This window comes from Dasypus novemcinctus, chromosome 10, assembly GCF_030445035.2.
Source record: "Dasypus novemcinctus isolate mDasNov1 chromosome 10, mDasNov1.1.hap2, whole genome shotgun sequence".
NCBI lineage: Eukaryota > Metazoa > Chordata > Mammalia > Cingulata > Dasypodidae > Dasypus > Dasypus novemcinctus.
Window position 1 is genome coordinate 43,369,087 of NC_080682.1, and position 14,958 is coordinate 43,384,044.

At 43.0% G+C, this 14,958-nt stretch overlaps 1 protein-coding gene across 8 annotated transcripts in view; it reads left to right on the forward strand.

Moving 5' to 3' along the window:
* The window catches only part of AGBL2 (AGBL carboxypeptidase 2), a 50,521-nt gene extending 36,583 nt beyond the window's left edge, over positions 1 to 13,938 (forward strand). For 5 of the 8 annotated variants that reach the window (XM_058306202.2, XM_071218011.1, XM_071218013.1 and 2 more), the window contains 6 exons: positions 1,882 to 2,012; positions 8,508 to 8,574; positions 9,507 to 9,632; positions 10,140 to 10,247; positions 11,706 to 11,795; positions 13,222 to 13,938. In XM_058306202.2, the coding sequence (XP_058162185.1) occupies positions 1,882 to 2,012; positions 8,508 to 8,574; positions 9,507 to 9,632; positions 10,140 to 10,247; positions 11,706 to 11,795; positions 13,222 to 13,395 (696 nt within the window). In that variant the 3' untranslated portion in view covers positions 13,396 to 13,938. The remainder of the gene's footprint in view (positions 1 to 1,881; positions 2,013 to 8,507; positions 8,575 to 9,506; positions 9,633 to 10,139; positions 10,248 to 11,705; positions 11,796 to 13,221) is intronic. The other 3 variants (XM_071218012.1, XM_058306209.2, XM_058306207.2) reach the window with 1 other exon arrangement.
* Positions 13,939 to 14,958: the final 1,020 nt, after the last annotated feature.

A 14,958-nucleotide genomic window follows, 5' to 3' on the forward strand; every position in this document is an offset into this window, starting at 1 on the left:
GTTGCGTCATCTTGTTGTGTCAACTCTCCATGTGTGCGGTGCCATTCTTGGGCAGGCTGCCCTTTCTTTCACGCTGGACAGCTCTCCTTACGGGGCACACTCCTTGCACGTGGGGCTCCCCTACGCAGGGGACACCCCTGCGTGGCACGGCACTCCTTGCATGCATCAGCACTGCGCATGGGCCAGCTCCACACAGGTCAAGGAGGCCCGGGGTTTGAACCGCGGACCTCCCATGTGCCCTATCCATTGGGCCAAGTCTGCTTCCCATGAATATATCTTAATAAAACTTCTTAAAAAATAAATAAATGTGCAAGAATAGTCAGAAACAGCAGCTATGTATGGCAGGGAAGCATAGAGAGATTTAGAGGTGAAAATTTTCTTGTCTTTTGTTGTTGTTGTTGTTATTGTTATAGAAATAATGAAAATGCTGCAATAATGAAGTGATGAATGCACAAACTATGTGACTATACCAAATACTGTTGATTGTATACTTCGGATGAATTGTATGCTTTATTAATATATATCAATAAAATTGATTTGTTTAAAAAAAAAGAAGATGGAGTCCATCATGCAAGCTTTCCTTCACACCTTCCCTCACTTCTAGGATTACCCATGGCAGCCCCAATTCTTACTTCCTTTTCTCTACTTTCAGAAAATCAGGTGTTCTTTCTCTTCTTTAAATCCAGCCTTGCCCATTGTGCCCTTAACAACCTCTCCTCTGGTCTCCCTGAGATCTTGTCTCATTAATTACTTTCTTCTTTTCTGTATCCTCAGTTTTTTCCCTCTTCTTACTTCTTCTCCTCAAATGCAAATGTTCTCAAGCTACCCTATCCTAAAAAAATAAAGGTTTCCTTTGACCTTGTTTCTCCAACAAACTATTTCTATTTCCCTTCATTACTCAACTTCTTAAAAGGGGTTCTACACTCATGATTTCCAATTAGCCCCCCTCCCCTTTCAGAAATGTTGGGGGGAGTGGTTGAGGACTGTTTCCCACATGGGAGGTCCCAGGTTTGGTCTCCAGTGCCCCCTAAAAATAAAAAACACAAAACAGGGCAAACAAACATCAGCACAGGGGAGCTGATGTGGCTCAGTGGTTGAGTGCTGGCTTCCCACATACAAGGTCCAGGATTCAATCCCCAGCCCTAGTACCTAAAAATTTTTTTTTAATGTAAAAAATGTTGACCCTGGAAGGACTTAATGTGCACCAGCTTGGAGGTAATAGCTTTAAAAATATTTAAAGGAGAGGGAAGCAGATGTGGCTCAACTGATTGGGCTCCCATCTACTATATGGGAGGCCCTGGGTTCGCTTCCCAGGACCTCCTTATGAAGGCAGGCTGGCCAGGCTTGGAGACCTGACAGCGCATGCCCGCAGAGAGCTGGCACAGCAAGATGACGCAACAAAGGGAGTCGGGCAGACACAGAAGAACATGCAGCGAATGGACAGAGAGCAAACAGCAAGAAAGTGGCAAGGGGTAGGGAATAAATAAAATAAATATTTTTTAAAAAATTTAAAGGAGAATTTGACCACATTGTGGTCTATAAATCCTCTTTTCCAGAGCTACAATCTGAACAACCCCATTCTGACTCTTCCTTCCTTGCTACTCAAAAAAACAAAAGAAATCAGACCATTCTATTTTTTAAGAAGTTTGTCTCTCTTTTTTTTTTAATTAAGAAAAGTAGCTAAAGCCACACTTATAGGTGTTCTGCCAAAAAAAAATTTCATATAAATTATCTGTTAACATGTCCTCAGGAGCAGGGGCTACAGCTTATTCATCTTTGTGATCCCAATAATAAGTTAAATGTCTTTCAGAATATATTTACTAAATAGTTGACGAATAAATAAGTAAATGATTAAAAGTACTTCTTTTTTCACTCCCATAGTTCACACAGTGTCTAGCAGAGCTTAAAGAGCTCTTACAACAGGAAATCCATAAGAAATTCAATGCACTTGGACAAGATATGGATTTAGAAGGAAGTTGGAATGATATCTCTTTGTCTGACATTGAATCCAGGTAACAAATTTCATTTCAGAGAAAAACCAGACAAGTTCTTTTATTCATGTATTTATTTGTTGTGCTTTGTTTGCTCTGTGTTTTTGTTTGGGTTTTAGTTTTGGTCATTTGGTTAGTTTTGGACTTCAGGTGTAAAAAGTTAAATAAATTATACTCCTGAGTTCATGGCACACTTATATATATTTCAGTTGTTCAAAAGCTATGTATTGAATGCCTATTGTTTTCCAGGGTCTGTTGTAGGCACAAGAAAGGGGTGGAAGTAGGGCAGGAAGTTTGAGTAAGGTCTTGTAGGCCACTGTAAAGATTCTGGCTTTTACTCCAAGGGAGATGGAAAGTCTTTGGAAGTTTTTTTTGTTTTGTTTTGTTTCAAAGATTGATTGATTGATTTCTTTCCCCCAAGTTGGCGCCCTCATGTGTTTTGCTCATTGTTTCCTCATTGTTTTTTGTTTTTTTGTTTTTTTTAGAAATCTGTTGACTTTTTAAAAATGTTTTATTTATTTATTTATTCCATCACCTCCCCTCATTGCTTGTACTTGCTGTCTGCTCTCTGTGTCCATTTGCTGTGTGTTCTTCTGTGTCCACTTGCATTCTCAGTGGCACCAGGAATCTGTGTCTCTCTTTTTGTTGAGTCATCTTGCTGCATCAGCTCTCCGTGTGTGTGGCACCACTCCTGGGCGGGCTGCACTTTTTTTTTGCATGGGGCAGCTCTCCTTGTGGGGTGCACTCCTTGTGCATGGGGCTTCCCTATGCAGGGGACACCCCTGCATAGCACAGTACTCCTTGTGCACCACAGCACTGCACGTGGGCCAGGAGGCCCTGGATTTGAACCCTGGACCTCCTATATGGTAGGCAGATGCTCTATCAGTTGAGCTACAACTGCTTCCCTGTTCTTTTTTTTTTTTTTTCTCATTGTCTGCTTGTTGTTTTTTTGTTTCTTGGTTTTTTTTGTTGTTGTTGTCAGTTTGTTTTCTTTAGGAGGCACTGGTAACCAAATCCAGGATCTCCCATGTGAGAGGCGGGCTCTCAGCTGCTTGAGCCACATCCACTCCCTGCCTTTTTTTTTTTTTTTTTTTTTCTTGTTGTCTGCTTGTTTTTGCTCTTCTTCTCATTGTTTTTGCTTGATGTCTGTTCATTGTGCATTGTTTGTTTTCTTTAGGAGGCACTGGGAACTGAACCTGGGACCTCCCATGTGGGAAATGGGTACTCAACTGCTTGAACCACATCTGCTCCCTGGAAAGTTTTGAGTAGAGAAGTGACTGCTCTGACTTTGGTTTTGGTTTTAACAGGAATACACTCTGACTGCTTTGTGGAAAATAGGTTGTAAGGGGGAAAGGTCTAAGCAGGGGGACTAATTAGGAGGCTAATGCAGTAATACAGGTGAAAGGTAATAGTGGCTCCGAATAGAGTGGCGGTGGTGGTGTGAATTGGTCAGATATACTTTTTTTTTTAAGATTTATTTATTTTTATTTATTTCTCTCCCCTTCCCTCATCCCCCCTCCCCCAGTTGTCTGCTCTCTGTGTCCCTTTGCTGTATGTTCTTCTGTGTCCGCTTGTATTCTTATCAGCAGCACTAGGAAACTGCATCTCTTTTTTGTTGCATCATCTTGCTGTGTCAGCTCTCCATGTATACGGCGCCACTCCTGGGCAGGCTGCATTTTTTTGTGCGGGGCAGCTCTCCTTGCGGGGTGCACTCCTTCCACATGGGGCTCCCCTACGCGGAGGACACCCCTGTGTGGCATGGGACTCCTTGCACACATCAGCACTGCATGTGGGCCAGCTCACCACATGGGTCAGGAAGCCCTGGGTTTGAACCCTGGTCCTCCCAGGTGATAGGTGGATGTTCTATCAGTTGAGCCACATCCACTTCCCGAAGTATACTTTTTAAATTACAAATTTTAGGATTTGCTTATGACTTGGATATGGAGCCTGAAAGAAAGAAGATGACTGCACAACTGGTTGGATGCGTTGCCTTTAAATGAGTTGGGGAAGACCAAGGGGATTGTATTAGTCAGGGTTCTCTAGGGAAACAGAGTCAACAGGAGATATCTGTCAATAGTATCCTGTGTTATAAGAGTCTCTCATGTGACCGTGCGGATGCACAAGTCCTGGTTCAGCAAGCAGGCTGCAACCAGGGACTCCAATGAAAGTCCAATGAAGGTTCTTGATGAGTTCTTGGAGATTTTGGCTGTCCAAAGACGAGCTGGGAAATTCTCACTCAATGCTGGAATCACTTCCTCTTTTAAGGCATTCAACTGATTGGATAAAGCATTGATGTAACTGTAATCAGCTATCTATAATTTACCACTGCAGTAAAGTCAATGGTGATTAAAGTCCATAAATGCCCTTGTATTACAGTTAGCCCGGTGCTTGCTTGACCAAATAACTGGTCACTATTACCTGGACAAGTTAACACAATAGCCTAACCATCACAGGGGTGGAGAAGATTTTGGTGTGGGGGGGGCAGTGTGTGTGTGAAGATCGGGAGTTTAATATTGGGCATGCTAAGTTTAAGGTGCCTTTTAGACATCTAAATGGAGATATTGAGTAGACAGATACATGAGTCTGGAGTTCAATGGAGAAGTCCAGTGCAGAGAGTCATCATTCTATAGATGATATTTAAAGCTCTGAGACTGGATGAGATCCCAAGGGAGCAAGTACAGAGAGAGTAAAGAAGAGATCCAAGCCTGAACCGTAAGCATCACACGATTAAGAGTTCAGGGAGATAGGGTGGAGACAGCAAAGGAGACTGAGAAGGAAGGACCATTGAGGTAGAAAGAAAATAAAAAGAGTGATTCTTAACTCAGATCATGTCATTCCTCTGTTCAGAACACCTTAATGGCTCCCCAGTTCACTCATAAAAAGCCAAAGAGGGGAAGCAGACTTGGCCCAGTGGTTAGGGCGTCCGTCTACCACATGGGAAGTCCGCGGTTCAAACCTAGGGCCTCCTTGACCCGTGTGGAGCTGGCCCATGCGCAGTGCTGATGTGCGCAAGGAGTGCCATGCCACATAGGGGTGTCCCCCGTGTAGGGGAGCCCCATGCGCAAGGAGTGCACCCTGTAAGGAGAGTGGCCCAGCGCGAAAGAAAGTGCAACCTGCCCAGGAATGGCGCCACATACACGGAGAGCTGACACAACAAGATGATGCTACAAAAAGAAACAGATTCCTGGTGCCGCTGATAAAGATAGAAGCGGTCATAGAAGAACACACAGCGAATGGACACAGAGAGCAGACAACTGGGTGGGGGGGGGGGGGAAGGGAGAGAAATAAATTAAAAATAAATCTTAAAAAAAAAAAGCCAAAGACTATACAGTCGCCTACAAGGCTATAGGACCTAGCCTACCTGATCTCTGTAATCTGCACCCCTACCCTCCCACGCTTTGCGACAGCCACACTGGCCTCCTCACTCTTTCCCAGACTTGCAGTGCCTCTCTTGCCTTGGGACTGTTGCATTAACAGTTACTTCTGCTTAGAATACTCTTCACCCAGATATACATGTGGCTAAGTCCTTCACCCCCTTCAAGTCTTTGCTCAAACATTACTTCTTCTATGCGGCCTACCTTCATTACTCTTTGATGGCAGATTTGATTTGCTCCACTCCTTCACCCTCTTATAATTCCCCATCCTCTTTGCCCTGCCCTACTTTCTCCTTTTTCTGTAGCACTTACCCCTGCTGTCACTCTGTATCATTGACCTATTCACTATGTCTGTTGTTTATTGTTGTCTCCCCACCCACCAGGACTTAGGTTCCATAAGGAAATCTTTATTTTGTTCATCTGTAGAACAGTACCTGTTGCAGAGGGAGGGCTCAATAAATATTTATTGAATTCATGAATTATGCCCTGGGACTCAAGGAAAGAGCATATTGTAAAAAGGAGGGAGGGAACAGTGGTGTCAAATGCTGATGATAAGTCAAGAAAGATGAGGACCGAGAATTGACTATTGAATTTAGTGACATGAAGTAACCAATAAGAAGAGATTTCTCAGTGGAGTGGTGAGGGCAAAAGCTTGAGTGGAATGGATTAAAGAGAGATTGGGAAAAAAATTCACACTGGTTTGTGAGAAATATTGTTAATTTTCAGGAATATTGTGAGCCAGTTAAATACAACCACTATTTAAAATTAAATTACATACACTTGTTGAAGCTCATTCTAAGGCCAGAAGGATATTCTCCTACATTTTCTTTACTAGTTTTACCTTTTACATTTAGATCTTTAATCTCTCTTCAGTTCATCTATGTAAATCATATAAGGTAGAGTGCAAACTTTTTTTTTCTTCCATATAAGAAGGCAGTTTTCCCAGTAGATCCGCTAAAAAGTAACTCATTCTTTCCTCACTGCTTTGAGTGCTACCTTTGTTGTCTTTCAAACTCCTATATGTACCCTGCTCTCCTGTGCTGGCCCTGACAAGTGCTGCTGGCTTATTTGTCTGGTCCTGCAACAGAGTCACGGTGTTCTTCTTGCTGTGCCTTCCTAGGAGGACTCAGATTCTGCAAGGTCATAGCCCTCTTCTTTTTTTTCAACACCAACTTAGCTATTTAGGGTCTTTTATTTTATCTCTTTAAAAATGTCCTACAGTAATTATGTTGAAATTGAATCGAATTGTAAATTAATTAGGGGAGAATAGACAAATTTACAATATTAAGTTATCCTTGAGTATTTCTTTTATATTTCTGGACAACAATTCTATGACTCAAAGCCATGCATAGTAGATCATAAATGAGAAAAGAAAACATAAATTGAAGTATTTCAGGATGTCTGAGAAAATGACATAAAAACTTCTAGATGGCAGAGTTAATAGATGACTTAGTATCCAATGTTATTAACCTGGGGGTTTAAATTGGGTCATGTTAACATCATGCTCCAATCCCAATAGCTCTTGGCCCTAGCTGTCCATTCACAAGCTCAGCCCCACTGTCATAGTCTCCCTGCTATTTCAGGTGGGTCAGAGTCTCGCAGGAGTATAAGAACACCTTCTACTCCAGCCTATTTTCTGGCCAGGGTGCCTCAAGCCTGCCCCAGCTGCCAGTGCATCAGTCAGAGGGCTTCCAGGCTGAGCATGGAGGCCTTCTGCCAGGGGCTACCACGAGCCCTGAGGGGGCCAAAGCTACCCGGTGGTCTGTGGTGAACAGTCGGGAAGGGGACAGCTCTCCCACCCACTCTATGTGGCACATTGAAGTCTGGGCCCTAAAGCAGTTCTGCTGGCTAAGTCTCACGAGTATCCCCTTAGGGACCTTAAACCAGACGGTCAGGCCAGATTCACCATGTCACCCCATCCACTCTCCCAGGGTCCTTTGCCTAACTCTTGAAAACTACTGTACCAGAACTTTCTCCACTTTCAGCCCACTGTATATCGACTTACACATATATAGTCCAGGAGGAATTGACTCAGAAACCAACCAGACTTTGCATTCCAGCTGGCTTAGCAGGGACGCACCAATAAATTTAGTTAAGAATTAATGAATCCAATTTTCTGGCCTCTGCCTCAGGAAGCAGGCTAGCCCAACCTCCATGGGGCACCACTTATCCTTCTCACCATTGCACAGTGAAGCAGACTGAGTGTGAAAACACAGTTTGAGTTTTCTCAGTGTCTATGCGCTGTTGTTTTATTTTGTTTTTGATATTTTGGAATCATGTTGCATCCAGTGCCAATGCCATTTGTTAAGGTTTCCTATTACCTCCAAAAGGGACTTTGGAGACTATTTGCCAGTGGCCACAAAGGCTACTCCTTGAGATGGAAAAGCCTTGTGAGAACATGGAATTAGCAATTAGATCAGAGAAGAGAGGGCTTTCTTCCCATTTTCCTGCTGTGGAGCTCCTCATTGTACACTGAGGGGCAGGAGGGGGAACGTGGACAGAATGAAAGGGGCAGGCAGAAAAAAATTATCTTAAATGCTGTCTTTTCCCATGAGATTTGAGTTTTGTGTTTAAGATTTTTTTTTTTAATATGGAGCCTCTGACACAGAGCACAGCTCTCATTTCTAGCCAACCAAACCCCAGGAAAGAGAAAAACAGAAGGTGCCAGTGATGCAAAGGACATGACAAGGCAAGAAAGGATTATCTGAGTCCTCGTTCATTCTCACCCTTCAAGAAAGGGGTAGGGGACAGTTCCAGGGGGGACTTCAGATTAGTTTAGATGTGTAGCCAACACTTTGAAGAGGAGACTTAGGGTGATAAAAGGAATACTCTTGGTCTCTGGCTTGCAGATTCTTTTCATCACTTTGCCACATGGATTGTGACCTCCTTGGTGCCAGGGCCTCTGCCTCATTCATCTTTGTCCCCTGTGCCTAACTTACTGCCTGGCATGGAGTAGGGGTTCAGGCTGAATGAGCAAGTGAGTGAATGAATGAATGTGCTTGTCAGGAATCCCTAAGTAAGTGAAACATAGACAATGCAAGCAAATAGACTAGATATCCTAATCCTATCTAGACTGGTAAATGTTATACTTCTTAAACATTAATAACAGTTCATTCCCTTTTTTCTTTTATTTTGGAAACAGCACTAGTGGGTCTGACAGCTCCTTCTCAGACGGTCTCCCTGTTCATCTACTGAGCATAGCAGATGAGGTGAGATTATGGAGACTCATCCACTCAGGCATGTAGCAGCCTTAAAATATCCCAACACTCCTGGACAATTTGGTGGAATTTTCCAATTTGGTGGCCCAAGGTCTGCAGAGAACAGGCAAGATGATAACTTCCTCTTCAATCAGAAAACATAGTAATAATGTCCTAACTGGTCGCCCTGCCCTGAAGTCTTTCATTTTGTCCTTTATAACTTGCTTTTAAAAAAAAATCCAGGAAAGACAAAGGTGGGAACTCCGTATTTACTCCACAGTTTCAACTAAAGGTGAAAACCATGTTAAGAGGTAGTGGTTATTAAAAATAACCCATACATTTTTTTTATACATAACAGCAAAATATTTGTTGTAGTTATTCTGCCCATTATTTCCTGGTTGTGTTAAGAAATATCATCATCATAGGGTGAGATCAAGGCAGTGTCAGGAGGACCCTTAATTGTAGACCAGACCCTACAATTTCTTCTACTGGATTCGCAGCAATATTGGTACAAGTTTCACCACACAATGGGTACCCAGAAAATTAGTCCTGAGCTTCATTTGCTATTGAAGTTACCTTATGGTCACAACCACACTGACTTTTTTAACTACACATCTAATAATTGGTATTCTCTGCATCTGATATCATTGTCATACGTAATCTGGTTTTATATTCTAAACCACAGATATTTGTTATTAGTGCAAGTTTCCTCTTGGCAGTGTATCTACAATAGTGGGGTTTGGGGTGTTAAATAGGGAGCAGCCGCCAACAAGGAGGTTACTGAACTGTCTGTTCATTCTCCAGATCAACTACAATTCAACATTTGTGAAAGCCAGTGTACTAGAGGTTGTGTCTTGGGCATTGTGTGAAAAGAATGCCGCATGTGGGTGGGTAATAGTCTCTGGAATCCCCAATGACTGGTTTCTCTGTATTTTCTGGAATAGTTGGATCAGAAGAAGAAGATATATAAGAAGAAAAAAAAGAAGCCACTCCAGACTAGGAAACAGAGAAATGAGCAGTACCAGAAAAATAATTCAATGCAGCAGTTAAAGTTAACCGAAGATGCCCCAGTAAGAAAGCTCAGCTACCCCCTTCTACTGTCTGGTTAGAGGATACACCATAGAGGAAACAGGAAAAGGGGCTAAGATTTACCCTAAACCCAAAAGGGAACGGAGAATGGGGGATTCAATTTTTACTTCAGAGCCCTTCCTTGGGTCCTCTGGAATTCTCAGAGCAGGTTTTGGCTTTGGCCCAGTGACCCCCTACTACCTTCTAGCATAGCAAGGCTGGGTTTTGACCAAGTCTGGATTTCCAGAAGAAAGAGATGGTACTGGAAAAGTGGTGGCTGGAGCTAGTCAGAGTGGTTTGGGTGGCTGAGGAATCAAGCCTGGTCCAGGTGAAGGATACCTGCACAGCTCCTTCCTCCACTTTCTCCTAGCTGCCACACCAACACCACACTATCTTCTTTCTAAAGATGAAAATGCTTTCAAAGGTGGGAGTTTTGCTGGGTCAATTACAAATGGATCAATCACAAGAGATTGATTGAGAAATATTCTCTTTGTACTCAATCCTTCTAGGAAGAGGCAGGATTTACTTCTACACTGCAAAAGCAGCCCGCCTTTTTAAAAAATTCAGAGAGTCCCAGTTCTTCAACAATGAAAAATGAAAACCCAAGATTGAATGAGGTAGCATTTTTTGCTTGACTCTTTGTCACACAGTTTCTCTGATTTCTCCAGTAGCACGTCTCTCCAACAGAGTGAGGAATGCCATAGCCATTGATGTCACCCTTATCTGTCAGTGCCACTAGAATTCCTAGGAGCACTGGCACTGCTTTGGATCAGACACCACTGAAGTCTGACATCAAATATAATTAGTGATTTGTAATTTTATGCCAAGAAAATAAGAAACAGCTGCTTTCCATCCATCTATCCATCCAACACATTTTATTTCATACTAAATGCCAGGCCTTCTATGGGATGTTGGAAATAAAACACTGAACAAAACACTCCCTGCCTCTGGGACCTTAAAGTCTGGAAATTATTTCACAGAGTAGGATGCAGGGGGCACACAGAGGAAAGCACCCAACCACCTTTGGATATTTCCTTTTTTTTTTTTTAATTTATTTTTTATTTATTTCTCTCCCCTTCCCCCCTCCCCAAGTTGTCTGCTCCCTGTGTCCATTCACTGTGTGTTCTTCTGTGACAGCTTCTATCCTTATCGGCGGCACTGGGAATCTGTGTTTCTTTTTGTTGCGTCATCTTGTTGTGTCAGCTCTCCGTGTGTGCGGCGCCATTCTTGGGCAGGCTGCGCTTTCTTTCACGCTGGGCGGCTCTCCTTACGGGGCGCGCTCCTTGTGCATGGGGCTCCCCTACGCGGGGAACACCCCTGCGTAGCACGCTACTCCTTGCGCGCATCAGCACTGCACGTGGGCCAGCTCCACACAGGTCAAGGAGGCCCGGGGTTTTAACCTTGGACCTCCCATGTGGTAGGCGGACGCCCTATCCATTGGGCCAAGTCCGCTTCCCTGGATATTTCTTAGTGCGTTGGAGTCTTGTAGCTGTAAAATCCTTGACTCCTTTATGTATAAAAATATCTTTTGATACAATAGTGGCTAATCCTTAGTGGATGGGGTACAAGATGGGTCCTCCTCATGCTGGATGCTCCCCTGGGGTTAACAAAGTGTTAGGTGGAGGAACTCCCTCCCTGCCAGAGCAGCTGTCCCTGTTTAGTATTGAGGACCATCATGTAATGTAATAGTGGCAAGAGCAGAAGCTTTGAAGTCTGCCTTAAATTCAAATTCCAACATCACTGTTTAATATTCCATGAGTTCCTTAGCCACCCTGGAATTCCATTTCTGCATCTGAAGAATAGGGATAATAATATCTAAATCATAAGATTGTTGTGAGGATTAAATGAGAAACTGTGTGAAAAAGTGCCTGGCATATAGTAGGCACCCAATAAATGTTAGTTTATTTCCCTTCTTGTTTTGAATTAACATTAGTTTGCGCCCTTTCTGCCTCTCTTTTCATGTCAGAGTGTTACAATGAATCAACATACATGAACAACTATCCCATGAATAATGTATGTTCAGTATAATCACATGAAGTAGAGCATGTAGTGAAAATGTGTTCATTTTCTTTCAGACACAGTTAAATGGAAGAGACAAAGGCACCTCTCTGGACCCCTCAAAAATGACCACCCTGATTTTAACTAAGAATAAAGAGAGAATACAGGTACTACACCTAATATATGTGCACGGTGTGCTCCACCTGTGGCCTGAATTCTGCTCAGGCAACCTTCGAGGTATTTATACCTCAAAGGTCATAAACCATCTGACCACCCTGGGACACAGCCCAGAAGGGGCCAGAGGAAGCCCACCCAGAGCAAAATGTTTGCCATTGGGAATTCAATTTCCACCGACATTTGTTAGGCAGCCCTTATTTGGTACCTCCATGTATATTTCAAGTAAATCAGTGATTAATGCAGTGAGTGGATCTTAACCATGGCAGGTGTTAATAGTACATGAGGTGGGGGGGGGTTGTTGCCATAAGTTTTCAGGTGTGCCTCACATCCAGCATTACCAGTCATCATTCAGTACCAACATTTGTGAATTATTTGCTTTTTTAAAAGAAAAAGTTAGAATGAATTCATATTTATCTGTAAATGGACCTCTCTTGATCCTTAGCACTTGCATATTCTTTCCAAATGGGAAAAAAAAAAGGAGTGGAGAAATAACTAGTACACTGTCATTTCAAATAGCCCTGGATACATGTTAGGGAGGGCGATGTTCCTGTTTGTCTGGGTGACACAAAGGTTGAGAAGCACTGGAGTAATGTCGGTGTACTAGATGGAGAATGGACAGTTCCCCCAAGGGAAGTCCCTGCTGTACTCCCAAGTCCATTACTGGGGAGTTCTCAGGTTGGGGTTCTCATTTACCCATTGGTATCTTCTGGAGAACCTACTCCTTGCAGGGCCTTTTAAAAAAAAGCCATCACCCTGCCCTAAAGGTGACAGTCCTCTAGGAGGGGTGACAGGATAGAAAGCGAGATCACTAGGGTATGGCAGGAACTGGAGAGCGATGAAAAGAGAGGTTTAAATAAAATCAAATCAGAGGGTTTCTGTCCTGACAGACAGTAAGTGATACTTATCCTCTCCTCATTGGGTGGATAAAGCCACATCCCACAAACTGAAGCATGCTATTGAGGCTGTTCTTATAACAATGGATTCACTTAAATTCAGTGTGGTGAATGAGTGCCATCCAAACTTTTGCCTTTACCTCCTTTTTGTAAAATACCTGGTATGGTATTTCTATAACAGAGATGTGGGCATTTAACATCCATGGCATGTCAGAGAAGCAGAGTTTTTAAAAAATGAAGCCTTCTCTCACTTTGATCAATCAAGTTCTTCTCTTCCTTTACGTAATGTTTCTAGACAGCTTATAAGACGCAGCCCCTCAGCTTCTGGGAGCAATTAAAATGCTGCCCAGGAGCCTTTCACCTCTGCCCAATAATAGACAATATCAGCTACTTTGTTATGGGTGTGGGGTGGGGATGCAAATACTTCTCACTAACTCAATTGTGAAACCTTCCCCTAGTTTAACTATAACTTTAGAAATTGCAGCATAAAGTGAATTCGGACTTTTGTATCTTGTTTGCACAGAGCAAGAAGCCAGGTTATGCCATAGCATGCTCTCCGAAGAGAGGCACAAATACCAGCCAAGAGCCAGCTTCAAATGTGAAGCCAAACTGGCCCAGGAGCAGATATCCTACCACAAAGAGAGGCCACGCCACCATATCGGCATACCCATCCCTGCACGTATACACTTACCCGTAGACGTGGCGGGGCTACTCCGCACACATGCTCCCATGGGGTGTTTGGGGTAGACATGTTTTGCTGTATAATTGGAGGTGACATCTGTTTATGGTATACTGTGTTGTGCATCTGTCATGCACTCACCTTTCGCTTGTCTTATCCTGTGTGCATGCCTCACAAATTATTTTTTCATAAAATGAAATTTTATGATGATGTAGAAAACAACTTCCTTTATCAGAAACTGAAGTGTGTGCTCATGGAAATATAGCACAAGTAATACCTCATTTTAACCAATAGATAGTCTCCCTAAAATTATGTGCATATCAATTTTAAAAGATCAAGCTCTGCTTGAAATATACCCTGGGAGTGTGCTGTACATTAGTCTTGTGTCAAAGCTCTCTAGGGATTATCAGTCAAGACTGTATCTATCAGGTTTGCTCAAAACGAGGTATTCCCACGTAGAGAAGACAATTCATGTATTACTCAGATTTTAATGTTGCATATATTATGTTCAACACAGTTATGTATATTTTTAACCTGTTGATTAAAATTCTTTCTCTCTAATGGGTTGTTTCCTTTGATTGGTTAACTGCCTAATCTTCCATGAACAGATATCTTATCTCGACCTTTGCAATTAGTCTCCCAGGAGCACCAAGCCCACTCTGCCAGTACAGCATGTCCTGTCGTCCTGTCAACAAGCTAGAGCCGTCTAACAGAAGGGCTGCTCATGCCAGCCCCCACATTATTTTTTTTTAAAGGAGATACTAAGGATTGAATCTTTTCTTTTTTTTTAACATAATTGAACATGTAACTCAGAAACACCCACTGAAGACAATGAGTCTAGCATCTTTTTGTTGTTGTTTTTGTGTTTTTTTAAGATTTATTTATTTCTCTCCCCTTCTCCGCCTGCTTCGCTCTCTGTGTCTACTCACTATGTGTTTTTCTGTGTCCACTTGTACCTCATTGGCACCCAGAAACTGCATCTCTTTTTTGTTACGTCATCTTGCTGCATCAGCTCTCCATGTGTGCAGGGCCACTCCTGGGCGGGCTGCACCTTTTTTCATGTGGGACAGCTCTCCTTGCAGGGCGCACTCCTTGCATGTGGGGCTCCCCTATGCAGGGGCGCCCTGCATAGCACAGCACTCCTTGCACGCATCAGCACTGCACGTGGGCCAGCTCATCACATGGGTCAGGAGGCCCTGGGTATTGAACCCTGGACCCTCCCATGTGGTAGGCGACACTCTTATCAGTTGAGCCACGTCCACTTCCCATAGCATGTTTTTAACTATCACTTTGAAACTCTTTCAGCCACCACCACTAACCTGGGTGACTAGTGATTAGAACCTTGCGGCAAAGCAAAATTACAATCCTACTCTGTAAATCTTTTTTTTAATTAATCAACTATTTTCAGAGTAGTATTAGATTTACAGAGTAATTGAACAGATAGTACAAAGAGTCTCCACATTCCCCTGGCCCCTGCACACCGTGAGTCATTTGAAAGAGAATGACCTGCCCAAGCTCTTTACCCAGGGAGTTTTCAAGTGACCTACCCCCGTTCCACACCTTACTCAAATCTTACAATGA